Consider the following 16,098-nt stretch of genomic DNA (forward strand, 5'->3'; position numbering starts at 1 on the left):
TGTGAATAGACATCAGCAGGCATGAGGTGATAGATACTTAACACCAGAGCTGATCACACAAAGTGTTGACAAAGGTCAACATGGCTTGGCAGGCCAGGGCTCGTTAAAGTTCTTTTGACTCAGAAGGAAAAGACTAAAGGGGAAGGAAATTGGGAGACAAATAAACACTGAGGGAAAACTATAGGTCTTCTGCATCTGCCAGGCTATGAATGGAGTAGCACTGAGAATCAAGAAGGAGTTGGGGGGACCCTAGAGGGAAAGGAAGTGCTGGCAATAAAAGGGAAAGATGGCAGAAAAAATCAAGAGAATCATAAAAACCAGAACCAAATAATCAAGGTCAAGGATCAAGTAGAGATGACCACAGAAGTCTACTAACAAAGGGCTTTAGGGAAATAACCCAGGATCTCAGCCTAGAGAGAATCTAGAAGAGATGTCTGGCCACTCTGACAGAGGACAGCAGCAGATGGAAAGTGCTTTTTCCATGACCAAGAGTACCCAGTTCCAAAATCAAAAGGTACTTTTGGACCTTTCTTAGAAATTTAGGCCACAAAATTGAAGAAAGTCTTGTTTCACCATACAGCTTTGAAATTGCAGAAAGGACAGCTACTGGCTAGCATGTACAATGGCCTTCTGAAATGGCCTTCTCTTAAGACTGACCCACATCTTCTTCTACCTGTCTTTCCTAGAATTCCCTGATCTGAAGGCAACAATCTGAGCAACACAGGGGCTCACCCCCAAACACACATGCATATTGATGTACATATAAACTACTCAAATTCACTTAGTACTTTTAAGGTTGACTGAAATGGTTTAAGGTGATTTGGAAAAGAGAATGTGGCAGCACTTAGAAGGGACAATTTTGGTTGAACAGGGAAAGAAAGGAAGAGAGGAGAACCAAGAGACAATGGACAAAGTATGGTACACCTGGTCTAGGACTTCAAGCAAGCTAGAAAAGTAAGTGATGTATCCTGAAAGGGACAAATTACAGGCTTAGAACCTATCAGAGGACCAAAGATAAGCTGTCCACGTAGAAGAATAGATTAAAAAGATGGAATGGAAGAAGACAAATAAGTAAAAATACATGCCAAATCATAAAGATCTTGATACTTAAACATGAAGATAGGGAGAATTCTGGGAAGATGGTGGAACAAGAATCTAGATAAAATTGCATGGGTAAAATCTAACATAACTAGTTTGCAACTCTGGACTTTCTATAGAAGGTTCACAACTTGCAGAAGAAGGCTTGGTTGGCAAATTGCAGTTAATTTTGGTGGATTTCAGCTCTTAGCACAGACATAGCTACCTATCCCCTCACTCCTGCCCCCATGGCAAGCAGCTGGAACAGCTTATACAAACCCTACAGGAGCCAGTGTAGGAAAAAGGGTACTGTCCACCAAATACTGGGGGTCTGTGCTCTGAGCACTGATTGTTGCTTCTGATTACAGAGGTGCAGACAAAAAGGAGGGTGGCCATTATTGCTGCATCTCCCCACAACACTGCAAGCTCCTCTCCTCTGGCTGAACTGATTTCCAGGAGATTTAAAGGGCTGCTGTCCCCTTTCCCCTCTTTCTTTTCTTTTTTCCCCTCTGGGAGCCAGACATTAAAGACTAGGATACTGAAAAACAACTGCATATCCAGGGAAAGTTAGAAAGTGACCACCCATGCCAAAAGAAAAAGCACAGGCTCAGAGAAAACCTGAAAAGATCTTAAGTTTAAACCTTAAGTTGATCCTCAGCACAAGGATAGCCTGTAACAATCAAAAAAACAAAACCAGTAACAAAATCCTGCAAACCCTTGGGAAGAGGAAGAATCTGATTTCCACAGGTATCACATTAACAGAGTCAAGTGTATGGTTTTCAACAACAACAACAACAAAATCACAAGGCATAAAAATAAACAGGAAAGTATGGCCCATTCAAAGCAAAAACAAATCCACAGAAACTGTCCTTGAAAAAAATCCTAAAGGCAGATCTACTACACAAAGATTTTAAAACAACTTTACAGATGTTCAAAGACTAAAGGAAGATGTGGAGAAAATTAAGAAAGCAATGCATGAACACAATGAAATATCAACAAAGAGACAGAAAACATAAAAAGAAACCAAAAAGAAATTCTGGAACTGAAAATTACAATAACTGAAATTAAAAATTCACTTAAGGGACTCAAAGAAGAGCAGGCAGAAGAAAGAATCAGCAAATGTGAAGATAGGATAGGACAATGGAAATTATCCAGGCTGATTAACAGAAAGGAAAAAGACTGAAGAAAAGTAAACAGCGCCTAAGGGACCTATGAGACACTATCAAGCAGACCAATTATGCATTGTGGGAGTCCTAGGAGAAGAGAGAGAAGAGGGGGCCGAAAGAATATCTGAACAAATAAGAGCTGAAAACTTCCCAAATTTGATGAAAGACAGGAATATAAACATCCAAGAAGCTCAGCGAACTCCAGGTAAGATGAAGTCAATGGGACCCACACCAAGACACATTATAATCACATTTTCAAAGATACAGAGAGAATCCTGAAAGCAGCAAGAGAGAAGTGACTTGTCACATATAAGGGATCCTCAATAAGATTATAAGCAGACTTCTCATCAGAAATTTTACAGCCAGAGGTAGTGGGCCAATCTATTCAAAGTGCTAAAAGGAAAGTGTCAACAAAGAATCCTATACCTGGTAAAAGTGTCCTTTCAAGAGTGAGAGAGAAATTAAAACATTCCCAGATAAATAAAAGCTAAGAGAGTTTGTTACTGTTAGACCTGCCCCGGAAGATAATGCTCAAGAGAGTCCTGCAGGAAGAAATGAAAGGACACTACACAGTAACACAAAGCCATATGAAAAAAGTAAAGATCTCAATGAAGGTAAATACATGGGCAATTATAGAGATAGCATTATCATAACAATGATTTTTAACTCCACTTTTTGTTCTATACATGATTTAAGAGGCTAAAATGTTTTCTAAAAACTATTAGTATAAAAGCTCATATTATTGTAACTTTGGCTTGTAACTTCACATATTGTTTTCTACATGATTTAAGAGATTAATGAATTTGAAATAATTATTAGTCTATGTTTTGGGCCACACAATGTAGAAAAATGTAAGTTTGAGACATCAACAACCAAAAGAGGTGGAGGTGGAGCCGAAAAGGAGCAGAGTTTTTGTATGTTATAGAAGTTACATTGGTATAAATTCAAATTACAGTGTTGTAACTTTAGGATGTTAAATGCAATCCCCAAGGTAACCACAAAGAGCTACAGAATATACACAAGAAGAAAGGAGAAAGGAATTTAAACATTTCACTACAAAAAATCAACTAAACACAAAAGAAGACAGTAATGCAGGAAATAAGGGACAAAAAAGCTACAAGGCATAGCAAAGAAATAGCAAAACACAGAAGTCACTCCTTACCAGTAATTCTTTTAAATATAAATGGATTAAACCCTCTAATCAAAAGACAGAATTGGCAGAATGGATAAGAACACATGATCCAACCATATGCTGACTATAGAAGACTCACGTGAGATCCAAAGACACAAACAGATTGAAAGTGAAAGGATGAAAAAAGATATTCCATGCAAATAGTAACCAGAGAACAGGGATTGTTGTACTAATATGAGACGAAATAGACTTTAAATCAAAAAATGTTACAAGAGATGTCTTGTGAAGTCTTACTTCTTGTAAAGAAGGACATTATATATCAACAAGAGGTGCAATACAGCAAGAAGACAGAACAATTACAAACATTTATGCACCTAATAACATACTGCAAAACATACGAAGCAAAAACTGACAGAACTGAAAGGAGAAATAAACAGCTCTACAATTACAGTTGGAGACTTAAAGACCCATTATCTCAATAATGGGTAGAATAACCAGACAGAAGATAAGCAAACAGAGGATTTAACACAATAAATCAACCTGATCTAACAAGCATATATAGAACATTCTACCCAACAACAACAGCATACACATTCTTCTCAAGTGCACATGGGACATTTTCCAGAACAGACCATATGTTAGGCTACAAATCAAGTCTCAATAGATTTTAAATGATAGGTACCATACAAAGTATCTTCTCTGACCACAGCAGGATGAAGTTAGAAATCAAAAACAGAAGTAAAAATGGAAAATTATCAGATTTGTGGAAATTAAACAACACACACTTAACCAATGGATTAAAGCAGAAATTACAAGGGGAATAAGAACATACTTAGAGATGAAGGAAAACAAAAATACAACATACCAAAGCTTACAGGAAACAGCAAAAGCAGTGTTAAGGGGGAAATTTATAGCTATAAAGACTTACATTAAAAAACAGACCTAAAAAAGAAGAAGAAACAAAACCCAAAGCTAACAGAAAGGAAGAAATAATGAAGATTAGAGCAGAGATAAACGAAATAGAGAACAGAAAAACATTAGAGAAAAATCTTTAACACCAAAAGTTGGTTCTTTGAAAAAAAATCAACAAAGTTGACAAACCTTTAACTAAATGGACTAAAAAAAAAACGACTCAAATTACTAAAATGAGAATTGAAAGTGGTGACATTACTATTGATTCTACAGAAATAAAAAGGATAAGAGAGTTCTTTGAACAACTGTAAACCAACAAACTGGACAACTTAGATGAAACAGACAAATTCCTAGAAACACAATATCAACACAGACTGAATCATGAAGAAAGACAAAATCTGAATAGACCTATAACGAGTAAGAAGACTGAATACTTAATCAAAAATTTCCTGTACAAAGAAAATCCCTGGATCTGATGGCTTCACAGGTGAATTCTACCAAACATTTAAAGAAGAACTAAAACTACAGACCAATATCCCTTATGAACCTTGATGCAAAAATTCTCAAGACAATAGCAAAATGAATTCAATAACATAATAGAAGGATTATGCACACCATGCACGACCAAGTGAGATTTATTCCTGGAATACAAGAACAGTTCAACATATGAAAACTGACCAGTGTAATATACCACATTAACAGAATGAAGGGGGCAAAAACCCACATGATCATCTCAACTGACACAGAAAAAGTATTTGACAAAAGTCAACACCTTTCATGATAAAAACACTCAACAAATTAGGAGTAGAAGGAAACTACTTCAACATAACAAAAGCCACGTATGAAAAATCCCATAGTGAACATCATATTCAGTGGTGAAAGACTGAAAGCTTTTCCTCTAAGATCAGGAACAAAGCAAAGATGTCCATTTTCACCACTTCTATTCAACATAGTACTGGAAGTTCTAGGCAGAGCAATTAGGCAAGAAAGAGAAATAAAATGCATCCAAGCTAAAAAGGGAGAAGTAAATTTATCTCTGTTCACAGATATAATCTCATACATAAAAATCCCTCAAGACTACACACAGAAAAACTGTTAGAATAAATGAATTCAGCAAAGTAGTAGGATACAAAGTCAACATGCAAAATTCAGTCACATTTCTATATACAAACAATGAACAATATGAAAAGGAAATTACAAAAACAATTCCATTTTTCAGTGAGATCAAAAAGAATAAACTACTGAGGAATACATTAATTACAGAGATGAAAAACTTGTACAATGAAAACTAAAAAACATTGCTGAAGGAATTAAAGAAGACGTAAATAAATAGAAATGCATCTCATGTTCATGGACTGCAAGACAATATCGTTAAGATGTCAAAGCAATCTACAGATTCAATGTAATCCATATCAAAAATCTCAATGACTTTTTTTGGCAGAAATAGAAAATCCCATCCTAAAATTCATATGGAAGCTCATGGGACTGTGAATAGCCAAAACTATCCTGAAAAAGAACAGCAAAGCTGGAAGACTCACACTTACTGATTTCAAAACTTACTACAAAGCTACTACAGTCAGACAGTGTACTGGCATAAGACCAATGGAACAGAATAGAGAACCCAGCAATACACACATATATAGTCAAAATGATTTTTGACAAGGTGTCAACACCATTCAATGGGGAAAAGACAGTCTTTCAAGAAATGGTAATAAAAAAAAAAAAAGAAATGGTAATAGGAAAATTGGATATCCACACACAAAAGAAATTGGACCCTTATATAACACCATATACAAAAATTCACTCAAAATGGGTCAGACTTACATGTAAGACCTAAAACTTTAAAACTCTTAGAAGAAAACAGAGGGCAAGAGCTTCATGACATTGAATTCCATAATGATTTCTTGGATACTACACCAAAGGCATACACAATAAAAGAAGAAGAAAAAAAAGACACTAACAACACAGTAAAAAAGAAAACAAAAGAATGGGAGAAAATATTTACAAATCATATATCTGGTAAGGAGTTAATACCCAGAAACATAGAGAATTCCTAAAACTCAGCAGCAACAAAAACCCAATCAAGAAATGGGCGAAGGACATTTCTCAAAAAAGATATAAAAACTGCCAATAAGAAGATGAAAAGATGCTCAACATCATTAACCATCAGTGAATGCAAATCAAAACTACAATGAGATTCCACTGGAATAGCTACTATTCAAAAATAAGAAAAGAAAATAACAAATGTTGGTGAGGATACAGAGAAAATGGAACCCTTATGACTGTTAGTGGAAATGTAAAATGGTACAGCTGCTGCGAAAAACAGTATGATGGTTCCTCAAAAAAATGAAACATAGAATTGCCGTAAGATCTAGCAATTCCACTTCTGAGTATATACCCAAAATAACTGAAAGCAGGGTCTTGAAAAGATCTGTACACTCATGCTCACAGCAACATTATTCACAATAGCTGAAACATGGCAGCAACCCAAGTGTTCATTAACAGATGAATGGTTAAGCAAAATGTGGTATATATTATATATACAATAGCCTTAAAAATAGCCTTATACGTACATTCAGCCTTAAAAATGAAGAAAATTCTAACATATGCTACAATATGGATGAACCTTGAAGACATTATGCTAAGTGACAGCCACAAAAAGACAAACACTGTATGATTCCACTTATATGAAGTACTTAGAATAGTTAAAACTCAAGACACAAAAAGTAGAATGTTGGTTGCCACGGGCTGGGGAAGGGATGAAATGGGTGGAGAGGTCTTGTTGAATAAGTACAGAGTATCTGCTTTACAAAAATGAAAAGAGTTATGGAGATGGATGGTGTTGATAATTGCACAACATTATGACATTATGAATGTATTTAAATACCACTGAACTGCACACTTAAGGATGATTGGGACAGTGAATTTTATGTTATGTGTATTTTACCACAATAAAAATAAATTTTTTGAAATTTATTTTAACAGGAACCAAAAAAGAAGTGACAAAAGGAGAGAGAGAGAGAGAAGCTTAAGAGTTATTAAAAAAAAGAGTTTAGTGGCTTAGTATCTGGCATATAGAGGGCATTCAATAAATTCAGTTAATACTAAGTACCTCCTATATATGCCAGGCATTGAATGAGGCTCTTCTATGAATATGATTTATGAAATGAATAAGTCACCAAAATCACACAACCACTGAGACTTTCAAGTTAGGTAAGCTATTCAAGTGGAAGAAGCAAAGATGGAAGATTTCTTTTGTATCAAAAGAAGATTTCACAAATGAAGATTTCACAAAAAGGACTAGGGATCTTGAGAACTTAGAAAGACCAAGTATGTGAAATAATTTAGGATAATGACTGAAGGAAGCCACTCAGGATAGAAAAGAGAGCTTTTTAGCATCAACTCTAAAAACAAGACAATGTACAGAAAAGAAGTCAACGTGGAGATAAAGGCATCAAGAAATTAAAATGAAGAGAGAAAGAACTTGGATATTAAACACAGAATGTAAACTTGAGAAAATTGTAGGCTCTGCAATCAGAGTAAACGAGATGGCTACAAGGGTAAAAAAATAAAGGAAGAGAGTGAGATGAAAAAATACAAAGCACAAATTTTGAGTCCAGAGCAAAACATAAATGAGACTACCATTATGTATACTCTTCATATACACTCTGAACTTTAATTTTTTTTAACATTCTTAGAAGATATATAAAGATGTGTTGATTTTCATTGCAAGTCTATACAAATTTAAATTGGTAACATCTCATAACTATGTTCTTATTAAAATTAAAATGTACATATCTTTAAGACATTTAACTCTTGTTTGGTAACTTGAAAGGTTAAAGTTCACAAAGGAAAGTCAATTATAAACAATAAAATAATCATGTAAATCATGACAGAAAAACATAGTCTCTTTTATCTCAATTTTTCTAAGATATATCTTTAAAAAATTACTTGATTTCATTCATTTCTTAGAAATAAAAAGATATAAATGCATCACTGCTATCATTAACAACATATCAAGTTGCCCCAGACAGTTACTGAATTTCATATGAATGAGAAAAAGAGAAAATCAAGAAGATAATTAAATCCATACCTGTTCCAATGTGTTGGGAAGGTTTTGTTGGATGCATGGCACCATGACAGACATTCTGCTGAACATTACTCTGTGAGTGGATAAGGCCAGTTTGTGTAAAGAACTGATTAAGAGAAGAACAGAGATCAGCAAATTGAACCTGATCTAAAGACCAGTTCTTGAGATCTGCCTGTCTCATACTCTCCATCAAACCTATGAGGAAAGCATTAGAAATACAGTTAGCATGGTTCTGCAAACACTGCAAAGAAAACAGCACTTTTTTCCAGCCCTCAAAATTTCCACTGGTAATCTTCTGCCCATGCAATGAAGAATGACATTTTAAAAATTATTCAAAGTCTGATTCTTTTAAATGTGGCCAGATTTCCTTCAGAACTCTTGTCTGTGAACCTCCGCTACATCAACTGGCTGAAAGGCTTAATTACGAATTTTGCAAAGTGTTGTTTTTAAGCATACTACCAACTGCAAAAGAAACACTATATAAGGAGATGCTTATTTCCACTAAAAAGAGACTTAAAATCTATTCAAAAACACATGATCTGTGTATTTGGTTATAAGTGAGAAGGAACCAATACTCACCTTGGAACTGTGAAAGGTCTACATCTGACCAATTAACACTGCTGGCGATTCGACAGCTTTCTTTTAGCATATCAAGTGTTGCATACCAATCATTTGAAACACCTATAAAAATAATATTGGCAATATTATAAATCTTGGATAGCGAAAGTTTGAGCTGGCCTTACTCCTGATATTGGCCGATCCCAATCCAGTTTTACAAATGGATTCAAACCCATTATATCATGCACTGGGGCAATCTGCTCTGTGAGACAGGCAGGAAAGCTATTATTTCCCTGTATTTTACAAACAAAAGAAATTGAACCTAGAGAGGAGGCATGACTTAGCAAGGCCACTATGATGAATCCAAGACTTGAAGCCAGCTGTACTCTGCACCATTCCAAGAGGCCCCATTCACCTTGTAGTCTATGTCTATGGTACCCTCTGGAGTTCTGCAGTGCAGAGACTGCCTGGTCTGTGAGCAATGTCAGTTAAGCATCTCACCAGAAACCATCAAGACCTATCTTAAGAGCAACAGACATTTTTTTTTCTTTTAAAATCAGGGTATGAATCTATCATTCTAAATGAAATACTTGGCAGGAATATGCAAAGAAAGAAAAAGTGGGAACATTCACTGAATACGTAAATGCAAGGTACTAGACTAGGCATTTCATACTTTGTAACCTCAATATGATCCTCATAACAACACTGTATACCAGTGTTGTTCTACAGCTAACAAAATAATAAGACCAAAAGAGTTAATGCACCAAAGGTCATAAAGAGCCATAATGAAGATTCGAATACAGGTCTTTCAGACATAAATCTATACTCTTTCTTCTATACCACACTAAATCACAATAGACTGCAGACAGACTGTGCATTCCACTCTTCTTTCAAACGCTCACAAAAACACTTGTTTTCCAGAAGAACAAAAGAGTTAAAACCAAAACCTGCAAGGGTTGCTGAGTTTGCCTATGTTACCACATAAACTGTAATCAAGACAATATCCAGGTGAATCTATAGACCGAAGGACTTACAACTCTAGGACTACAGCAAGGAAACACAAAAGAAGATGGATAAGAAGAGTATTGGTAGAAAATATATATAAGCCCCAGATAACAGATCCAAATTCACAGTTAGCCAAACACACGTCAGAAGACAAAAACTTACCAGAATTACAGGATACCTGTTGTGGCGGAGGGGGTGCCTGATGTGTTAACGTCTGATGCTGATGGTTCGGATGGTGCTGTACGTGCTGGTGTGGAGAGGGGTGCTGGGGGTGAGGGGACTGGAGCTGGCTGTGTTGCTGCGGGTGTGGTGCTGGGTGCTGGGGACGCTGTGGATGCTGTGGTAAACCATGCGGTCGATGGGACGGATGTGGAGACGGCTGTGTGTGCATCTGGGGGTGGGACAGTGAGACCTGTGCAACCGAATTACTGCCCGTGGTGTTGAGGCCACTGCCATGACTGTTGGTCAGGCTGCTTTGGTTGCTGTGTGGGTGAGAGCTCACTGTACTGCCGGGAGAGTGCTGATAGGAACAAGAAGTGTGGGACTGCTGGGAAGATTCAGAAGGGATGTTCATCAAACCTGAAAACAGACAAAGCAAGAACACTGATGGTCAGATTTCAGTTATACCTTATGACAAACATTTGCAAAATTATTTACAGAGCAAAGGTATATGCTGTCAGGAAGCAATTTTGGTTCAGTTTAACAAGTATTGATAGAGTATCCACCATACCCTGGGCTCTGGGGCTACCAAGAAGAAACATCATTCTCTGCCCTCAAGTAGCTCGTGGTCCAGTGGAAGAGACAGACACTTGAGGAGATTACGTCCAACACTGTAAGTACTAAGGCAAAAGTATACAGAGGGAATACAGGAACTCTGCTTCTTCCCCGTTTTACCTAGGAAGAGGCTCTGAAATACAGAGAAGCCTTCCTTGAAAAGGCAGTATCTGGGTTGAGTCTTGAAAGATGAGTAAAATGTTAAGGGAAAAGTGGGAGAGGTGTTGGGTCACATTGAGGATGGTTCTCTATAGGTCTGAAGACCTTTGACAAAAGAGGAGGGTAGAAATAAAGCCCAGTTATTTCTGATCTCTTTCTCTGACTACTCCAAAAACTTTAAGTCCAAGATGGCTAGAATCCTTAAGACCAAGCAAAACAAAACAGCCATCTCCACTGCTCTTTTTCATTACTCTTATGGAACATTCTTGAGACAGACACAGTTTAGGGGTTAAGATTACATATTTCTTAACACCAGAAAAGAGGAATTAAAATCTCTGCACCACAATTTACACACTTGGTAACTCTGGAGAATTATTAACCTCTCCAAGCCACAATTACCTCAATTATAAATCGGTATGATAATAGTACCTGCTTCGTAGAGTTGTTGTGAGGATTACATGCCATGGTACAAGTGCAGGCTGCAGGCTTAGCTCAGTAAATATTAGCCGCTATGATGATAATGATGATTAGGCCAGAAGTGCTTAATGTTAAAAATAATGTATGTTTGGTTTGCAGGTAGACACTCACTTTAACAAACCTTATTGCAACATGTAGTTCTATATAACTACACTATTTTCATATCCCAGAAGACAACATATAATGTTTTGCTGAACCAAACACAAAAAAGTTTTACTTGAATGAAATGAAAATAAAGTCCCATACCATACTGTCAGTCAATAAAAGAATCAAAAATTTTAAACAAAAATAAAAGTATTCTCATACTTGTTATTAGGAGTAAAATTATATCAGAGTACATTATAAGATAATCTCAAAACATAATAAATTAAGGTTTTATAGGTAGAAGAGTTAATAAAAGTGCTTGCCTTAACCCTGGGAAAAATGTCATTTATATGGAATCTATAGGGTTACTACAATAAGATGAAAGAAAGCAGTTATTTCATTATCTGTTTCCAATAAAGTCCTAACATTTTAAGAGGGCACCCAGATATACTCTCTACCAACATTTTTAATCCCAAATTGTTTTTAAAATAAAACAAAACAAAATATCTTTCAGAAGCCCAGTATGTAAAACTAATAAATGTAAAGTTGTTTTCTGGGAAGCCATGAAAAGAAACCTGTTAGGTCTCCCTCTTCATCTGCACCCTTCTCTCTGAAACCTCCAGAAAACCCAACAGCTCCAAAGAGAACAATTTGGAAAGCACTGATCTAGTCTAATCTTCTTCACTGTACAATGGGAATGCTTAGGTCTAAAGAGGTGAAGTTAACTCAGTTGACTTTATGGTAGAACCTGGACTAGAACCCAGAATTCCTGTCAATCTTCTTTTCTTTTTTTATTAGTGTAATGAAATAGCATTATGGGTTTCAGAAATTGTCGCCATTGTTATTTCAAAGCCAGTATTTTTCTACTATGATCAGCAAAGCTGGATCCTCTTAGCAAAGTCTTAGTTTTTTGTTTTTTGTACTTTTATAGAAAGAAAATTTAATATAAAATTTGAGAAAACACATGACTCTTACTTTAACCAGAAAACCAACTTCCTAAACAAACTACTGATATTCATCAATATATATAACACTTACATATAACATTAACTTTCATAATATCTGACAATGGTATGTATTAAAATGTAAACTCTTTAAAGGCAGGGATTTTTGTCTACTGCCGTGAACAGGTAAACCCTCTGAGTTGAGGTATAAATAGTCAATCTGCCAAACAAAGCAATGCTTCAATGTTTGAGTTCCCAACAATTTCTGACTAGTGTTCGTTCTATGGTGGAACAACAATGAGACACCTTGATCCTACTAAATGACTCTGATTAAAATTAAACCAGCAGCTAATAGGACAGTAATACATAATAGCAACAATCTAGCATTTGGTTGAGATGTAACAGTACATCTCAACCCGTATCACTTTTAGTGTTAAATCTGATTTAAGTATGTTGTACAAAACAATGACCACTAACTAATGTGTTCACTTATAAGTGCCGTACATGAAACTGCAAATTTGGTGCTACCATATTCCAAAAGTTATCTCTTTGCTAACAGCAGTCAGAACAGAAAAGCAAGGCACATCTATTCTTGTGGTGCAACATTTACCACTCAAACACTTCATATGCTAGACATCACTGATTAATCATGGCAGTCTTTCCCACATGGCATAAATGCAGTGTCAGAATCCTTTAACACAATGCTCCAGGACACCACTAGTAATCAAACAAAGTAGGCATGCATGAGGAGATAGATTTATCTGCCATTCTTGTGCTATGATAAAAATATATACAGACTATAGTAAAGGCACAAAGAACCTTCAATCCTTATCATGATGGTAATGTTCTAAGATTAAGGAACTATAACAGCTGCGACGTGAAAATAATTCTTTAAAAAATTTCAATAAAAAATTACAAAAGAGGTATTAAAAAACTCACCTTGTTGACTAAGTGACTGCTCAAAAACTGACTTATAAAGGCTCCGAAATGAGGCACTGAGATCTTCAAAATTATATTCTGAGAAAAGTAGTTGTTTGTCTCGTTCTGGAAGGTTGTACTGTGGCTGTTGTTGAGGAGTTAATGACTGAGGGACTGGTTCTGGATGATTTGTCACCTAACATTAAAAGAAAACAACTACTAATTTAGTAGCTCTATATGAAAATTGGTTTGTTACATATAAAACTGAAAATATCAGAACAGTTTCTAGAATCCAAAGGAATTAACTTCCCTGTCTTCGGCTTTCCTATCGTCTGTTAAGTTGGGTATACATAAAAGGACAGACCACAAATTGTTAACTTAGGTCTTGAAGAATCTCAGAAATCTAATCCAACCCCCACATTTCACAGTAGGGGGGAAGAATTCAAAGTTAAAGGACCTTCCCAAGGTCATAATAAGTGATAAGCTAAGCCTGGAACCCTTCCAGTTTCTGTGGAGTCTTCATCTTGATTTCCACAGAAGCAATTTCATCTCAAACTCACTATACTCTGAAACTACTAACATTTCTCATTCATTTATTCAATTAATCTTTAAGTATTTAAACTCAAATACTGTGAGTCAGGTTGTATGACACTGCCCAAAGCATCAAGGAACTTCAACACACCTAACTCTTCAATGTAGGTAAATTTTTCTTTTTTAAATGAAACTTAAGGAAAATAAGAAATGAAGGGTAAAAGACAAAGGAGATTCTGAGAAAAAAAGAATGGATCAGGGCCTCGAGCTATGCAAGGAAAAAGAGCACCATGAACACCTAAAAAATAAGAATTATCTCTGAAGACAGCACAACTAGAAATAAAATAAAACATGATCAGCAATATATCTTAAAGATCATATCAAGCAGTAACAAACTACCATTTGGTTTAGTGTTTTGAAAAAATTAAGATATGAACACTGGCTATAAATTTATGCAGCCTTTCAAAATGATGCTTACAAGGAGTCTACAATGACATGGAAAAATACAAGTTTTGTGTAGGGGAATGGCTCCACCACTGGCACATGACTTCATCATTACTGAGTACTTTAATTCATCACCTGATCAGCTAAATACGTAATTTTTTTCAGGAAGGGTGCATGAAAACAAGGGTAGGATGCTTTCTAAACTCTGTGTATCAAAGAATTAATGTCTTTTTCTTGACTTCACAACTGAATGAAAATTTGGTGGGCATAATATTTATAATTCCAAACCTATCCCCTTGACACTCTGTATAAAGTGTTCCATCATCTTCGGGCATTTAGTATTATGGAAGAGAGGTATGATTTGTGTTTCTCTGAATGTACCTTATTTCTTCTGCTAGAGTATCTATGATTACTTCTGAAATTTAAAAATTCGTTATGATGTGTCTAGATATAGTGTTTTTCCCATTAACTTTTCTTAGAACTCAGTAACCCTTTTGTTCTCTATTTCTTCTGAAAACTGCTTCTGTACCAACTATTTGGGGACACCTATAATTCGCAATTCTCCATATCTATCGTATTCTTTTACATAATTGTTATTCCTTTATCTGTTTCTTCTGCATTCTCGAAAAATATTTTAAATTTTTTCCCCCAGAGCACTGTTAACAGTTTTGAGTTGTCTTCTTTCTCTTTTCCTACATTCAAGGTGAGTTTTAAAACTGCTCTCTGAATTTGTTCCCCTCGTGTTATTTTCTTATTTCAGGTCCCCCTCCCCCTTATATCTTTTTTCTGTGTAAAGTTTTTACCTATTACTCATCTTGGAACAGGGAGAGATCTGATGAGATCAAATTTATGAACAGTGTGGCGTATGGCTCTCTCCAGCTCTGTTCTGTCTACCGGGGAGGACAGTTGCAAGATGATTTGAAAAGAAGTATCTGATAACGGAAGGGTCAGCACAGGCGCAAGAATACTCACACAGGTCCCTTTATAGCATAGCTTTGTTTTCCAGACCCAAACTGAAAATACAAGACTGGTTAACAACTGAGTACCAGGTCATCCTAACCTTTGGGGTTCGTAAAATCCCCTTCTTAGATATGCTTCTGGGAAACTAGGTGATATACATATCCTCTAAGCTCTTTTACCAAGGACTGTAAAATATCATCAAACATAGCTTTAGAAGACTAAAGTAAAAATTCTTTTCCTATTCCAATTGTGTTTCACTTGGACAGAGAACAGATGAAGTAGACCAAAATATATAACATTGTACAACAATATATTTGTATCTAACTTGCTAAAATATAATAGAAATCTGCTCTACTTATCTAAGCTAATGATCAATTTGATCAGTGAGAAATATACATCTTCACTTTTTATTTGCATTTCAATTACATTTGGTTCCGTTTTAAGCTCTAAATGAGTACTCAGCAAAGGAGTTAACTTCACCAAGACTTACCGGTGTGTAACTATGCACACTTCCAACACTGTTCAAATTAACAGATGCCAAACTCTGATCTGAGAGACTGTTGTTAAGGCTACTGCGTGGGCTATCACTACCATCCTGATCAGTGTTGTACAATGTTACCTACAATGAAAAGAACAGCAACATTCGAATAAGTAGTTCCTACTATAAAGAGTACTTTTTAAGCAACTCTACAAAAATACAACTAACCTGGTAGATGGAAGGAAAACAAAATGTTACTGGTCTTTCCTTTGGTGTTTACCTACCCCAAATCCATGCTCTACATCGCTAACTCCATGTTCACCATGAAATATTGATAATTTACTTTCAAACTAAAGGATATATCCCATCCAGGGGTACATAAATTCAAT

The 16,098-nt window shown here is 35.8% G+C and overlaps 1 protein-coding gene across 4 annotated transcripts in view; it reads right to left on the reverse strand.

Moving 5' to 3' along the window:
- FOXJ3 (forkhead box J3) overlaps positions 1-16,098 on the reverse strand; it is a 130,557-nt gene that overhangs the window by 5,246 nt on the left and 109,213 nt on the right. For 2 of the 4 annotated variants that reach the window (XM_068539656.1, XM_068539655.1), the window contains 5 exons: positions 15,722-15,850; positions 13,318-13,492; positions 10,103-10,519; positions 8,957-9,058; positions 8,381-8,572 (listed from right to left, as the gene is read on the reverse strand). In XM_068539656.1, coding sequence (XP_068395757.1) covers positions 8,381-8,572; positions 8,957-9,058; positions 10,103-10,519; positions 13,318-13,492; positions 15,722-15,850 — 1,015 coding nt within the window. The remainder of the gene's footprint in view (positions 1-8,380; positions 8,573-8,956; positions 9,059-10,102; positions 10,520-13,317; positions 13,493-15,721; positions 15,851-16,098) is intronic. The other 2 variants (XM_068539658.1, XM_068539657.1) reach the window with 1 other exon arrangement.

This window comes from Eschrichtius robustus, chromosome 3 (genome assembly GCF_028021215.1).
Source record: "Eschrichtius robustus isolate mEscRob2 chromosome 3, mEscRob2.pri, whole genome shotgun sequence".
In the NCBI taxonomy this organism is placed as follows: Eukaryota; Metazoa; Chordata; class Mammalia; order Artiodactyla; family Eschrichtiidae; genus Eschrichtius; species Eschrichtius robustus.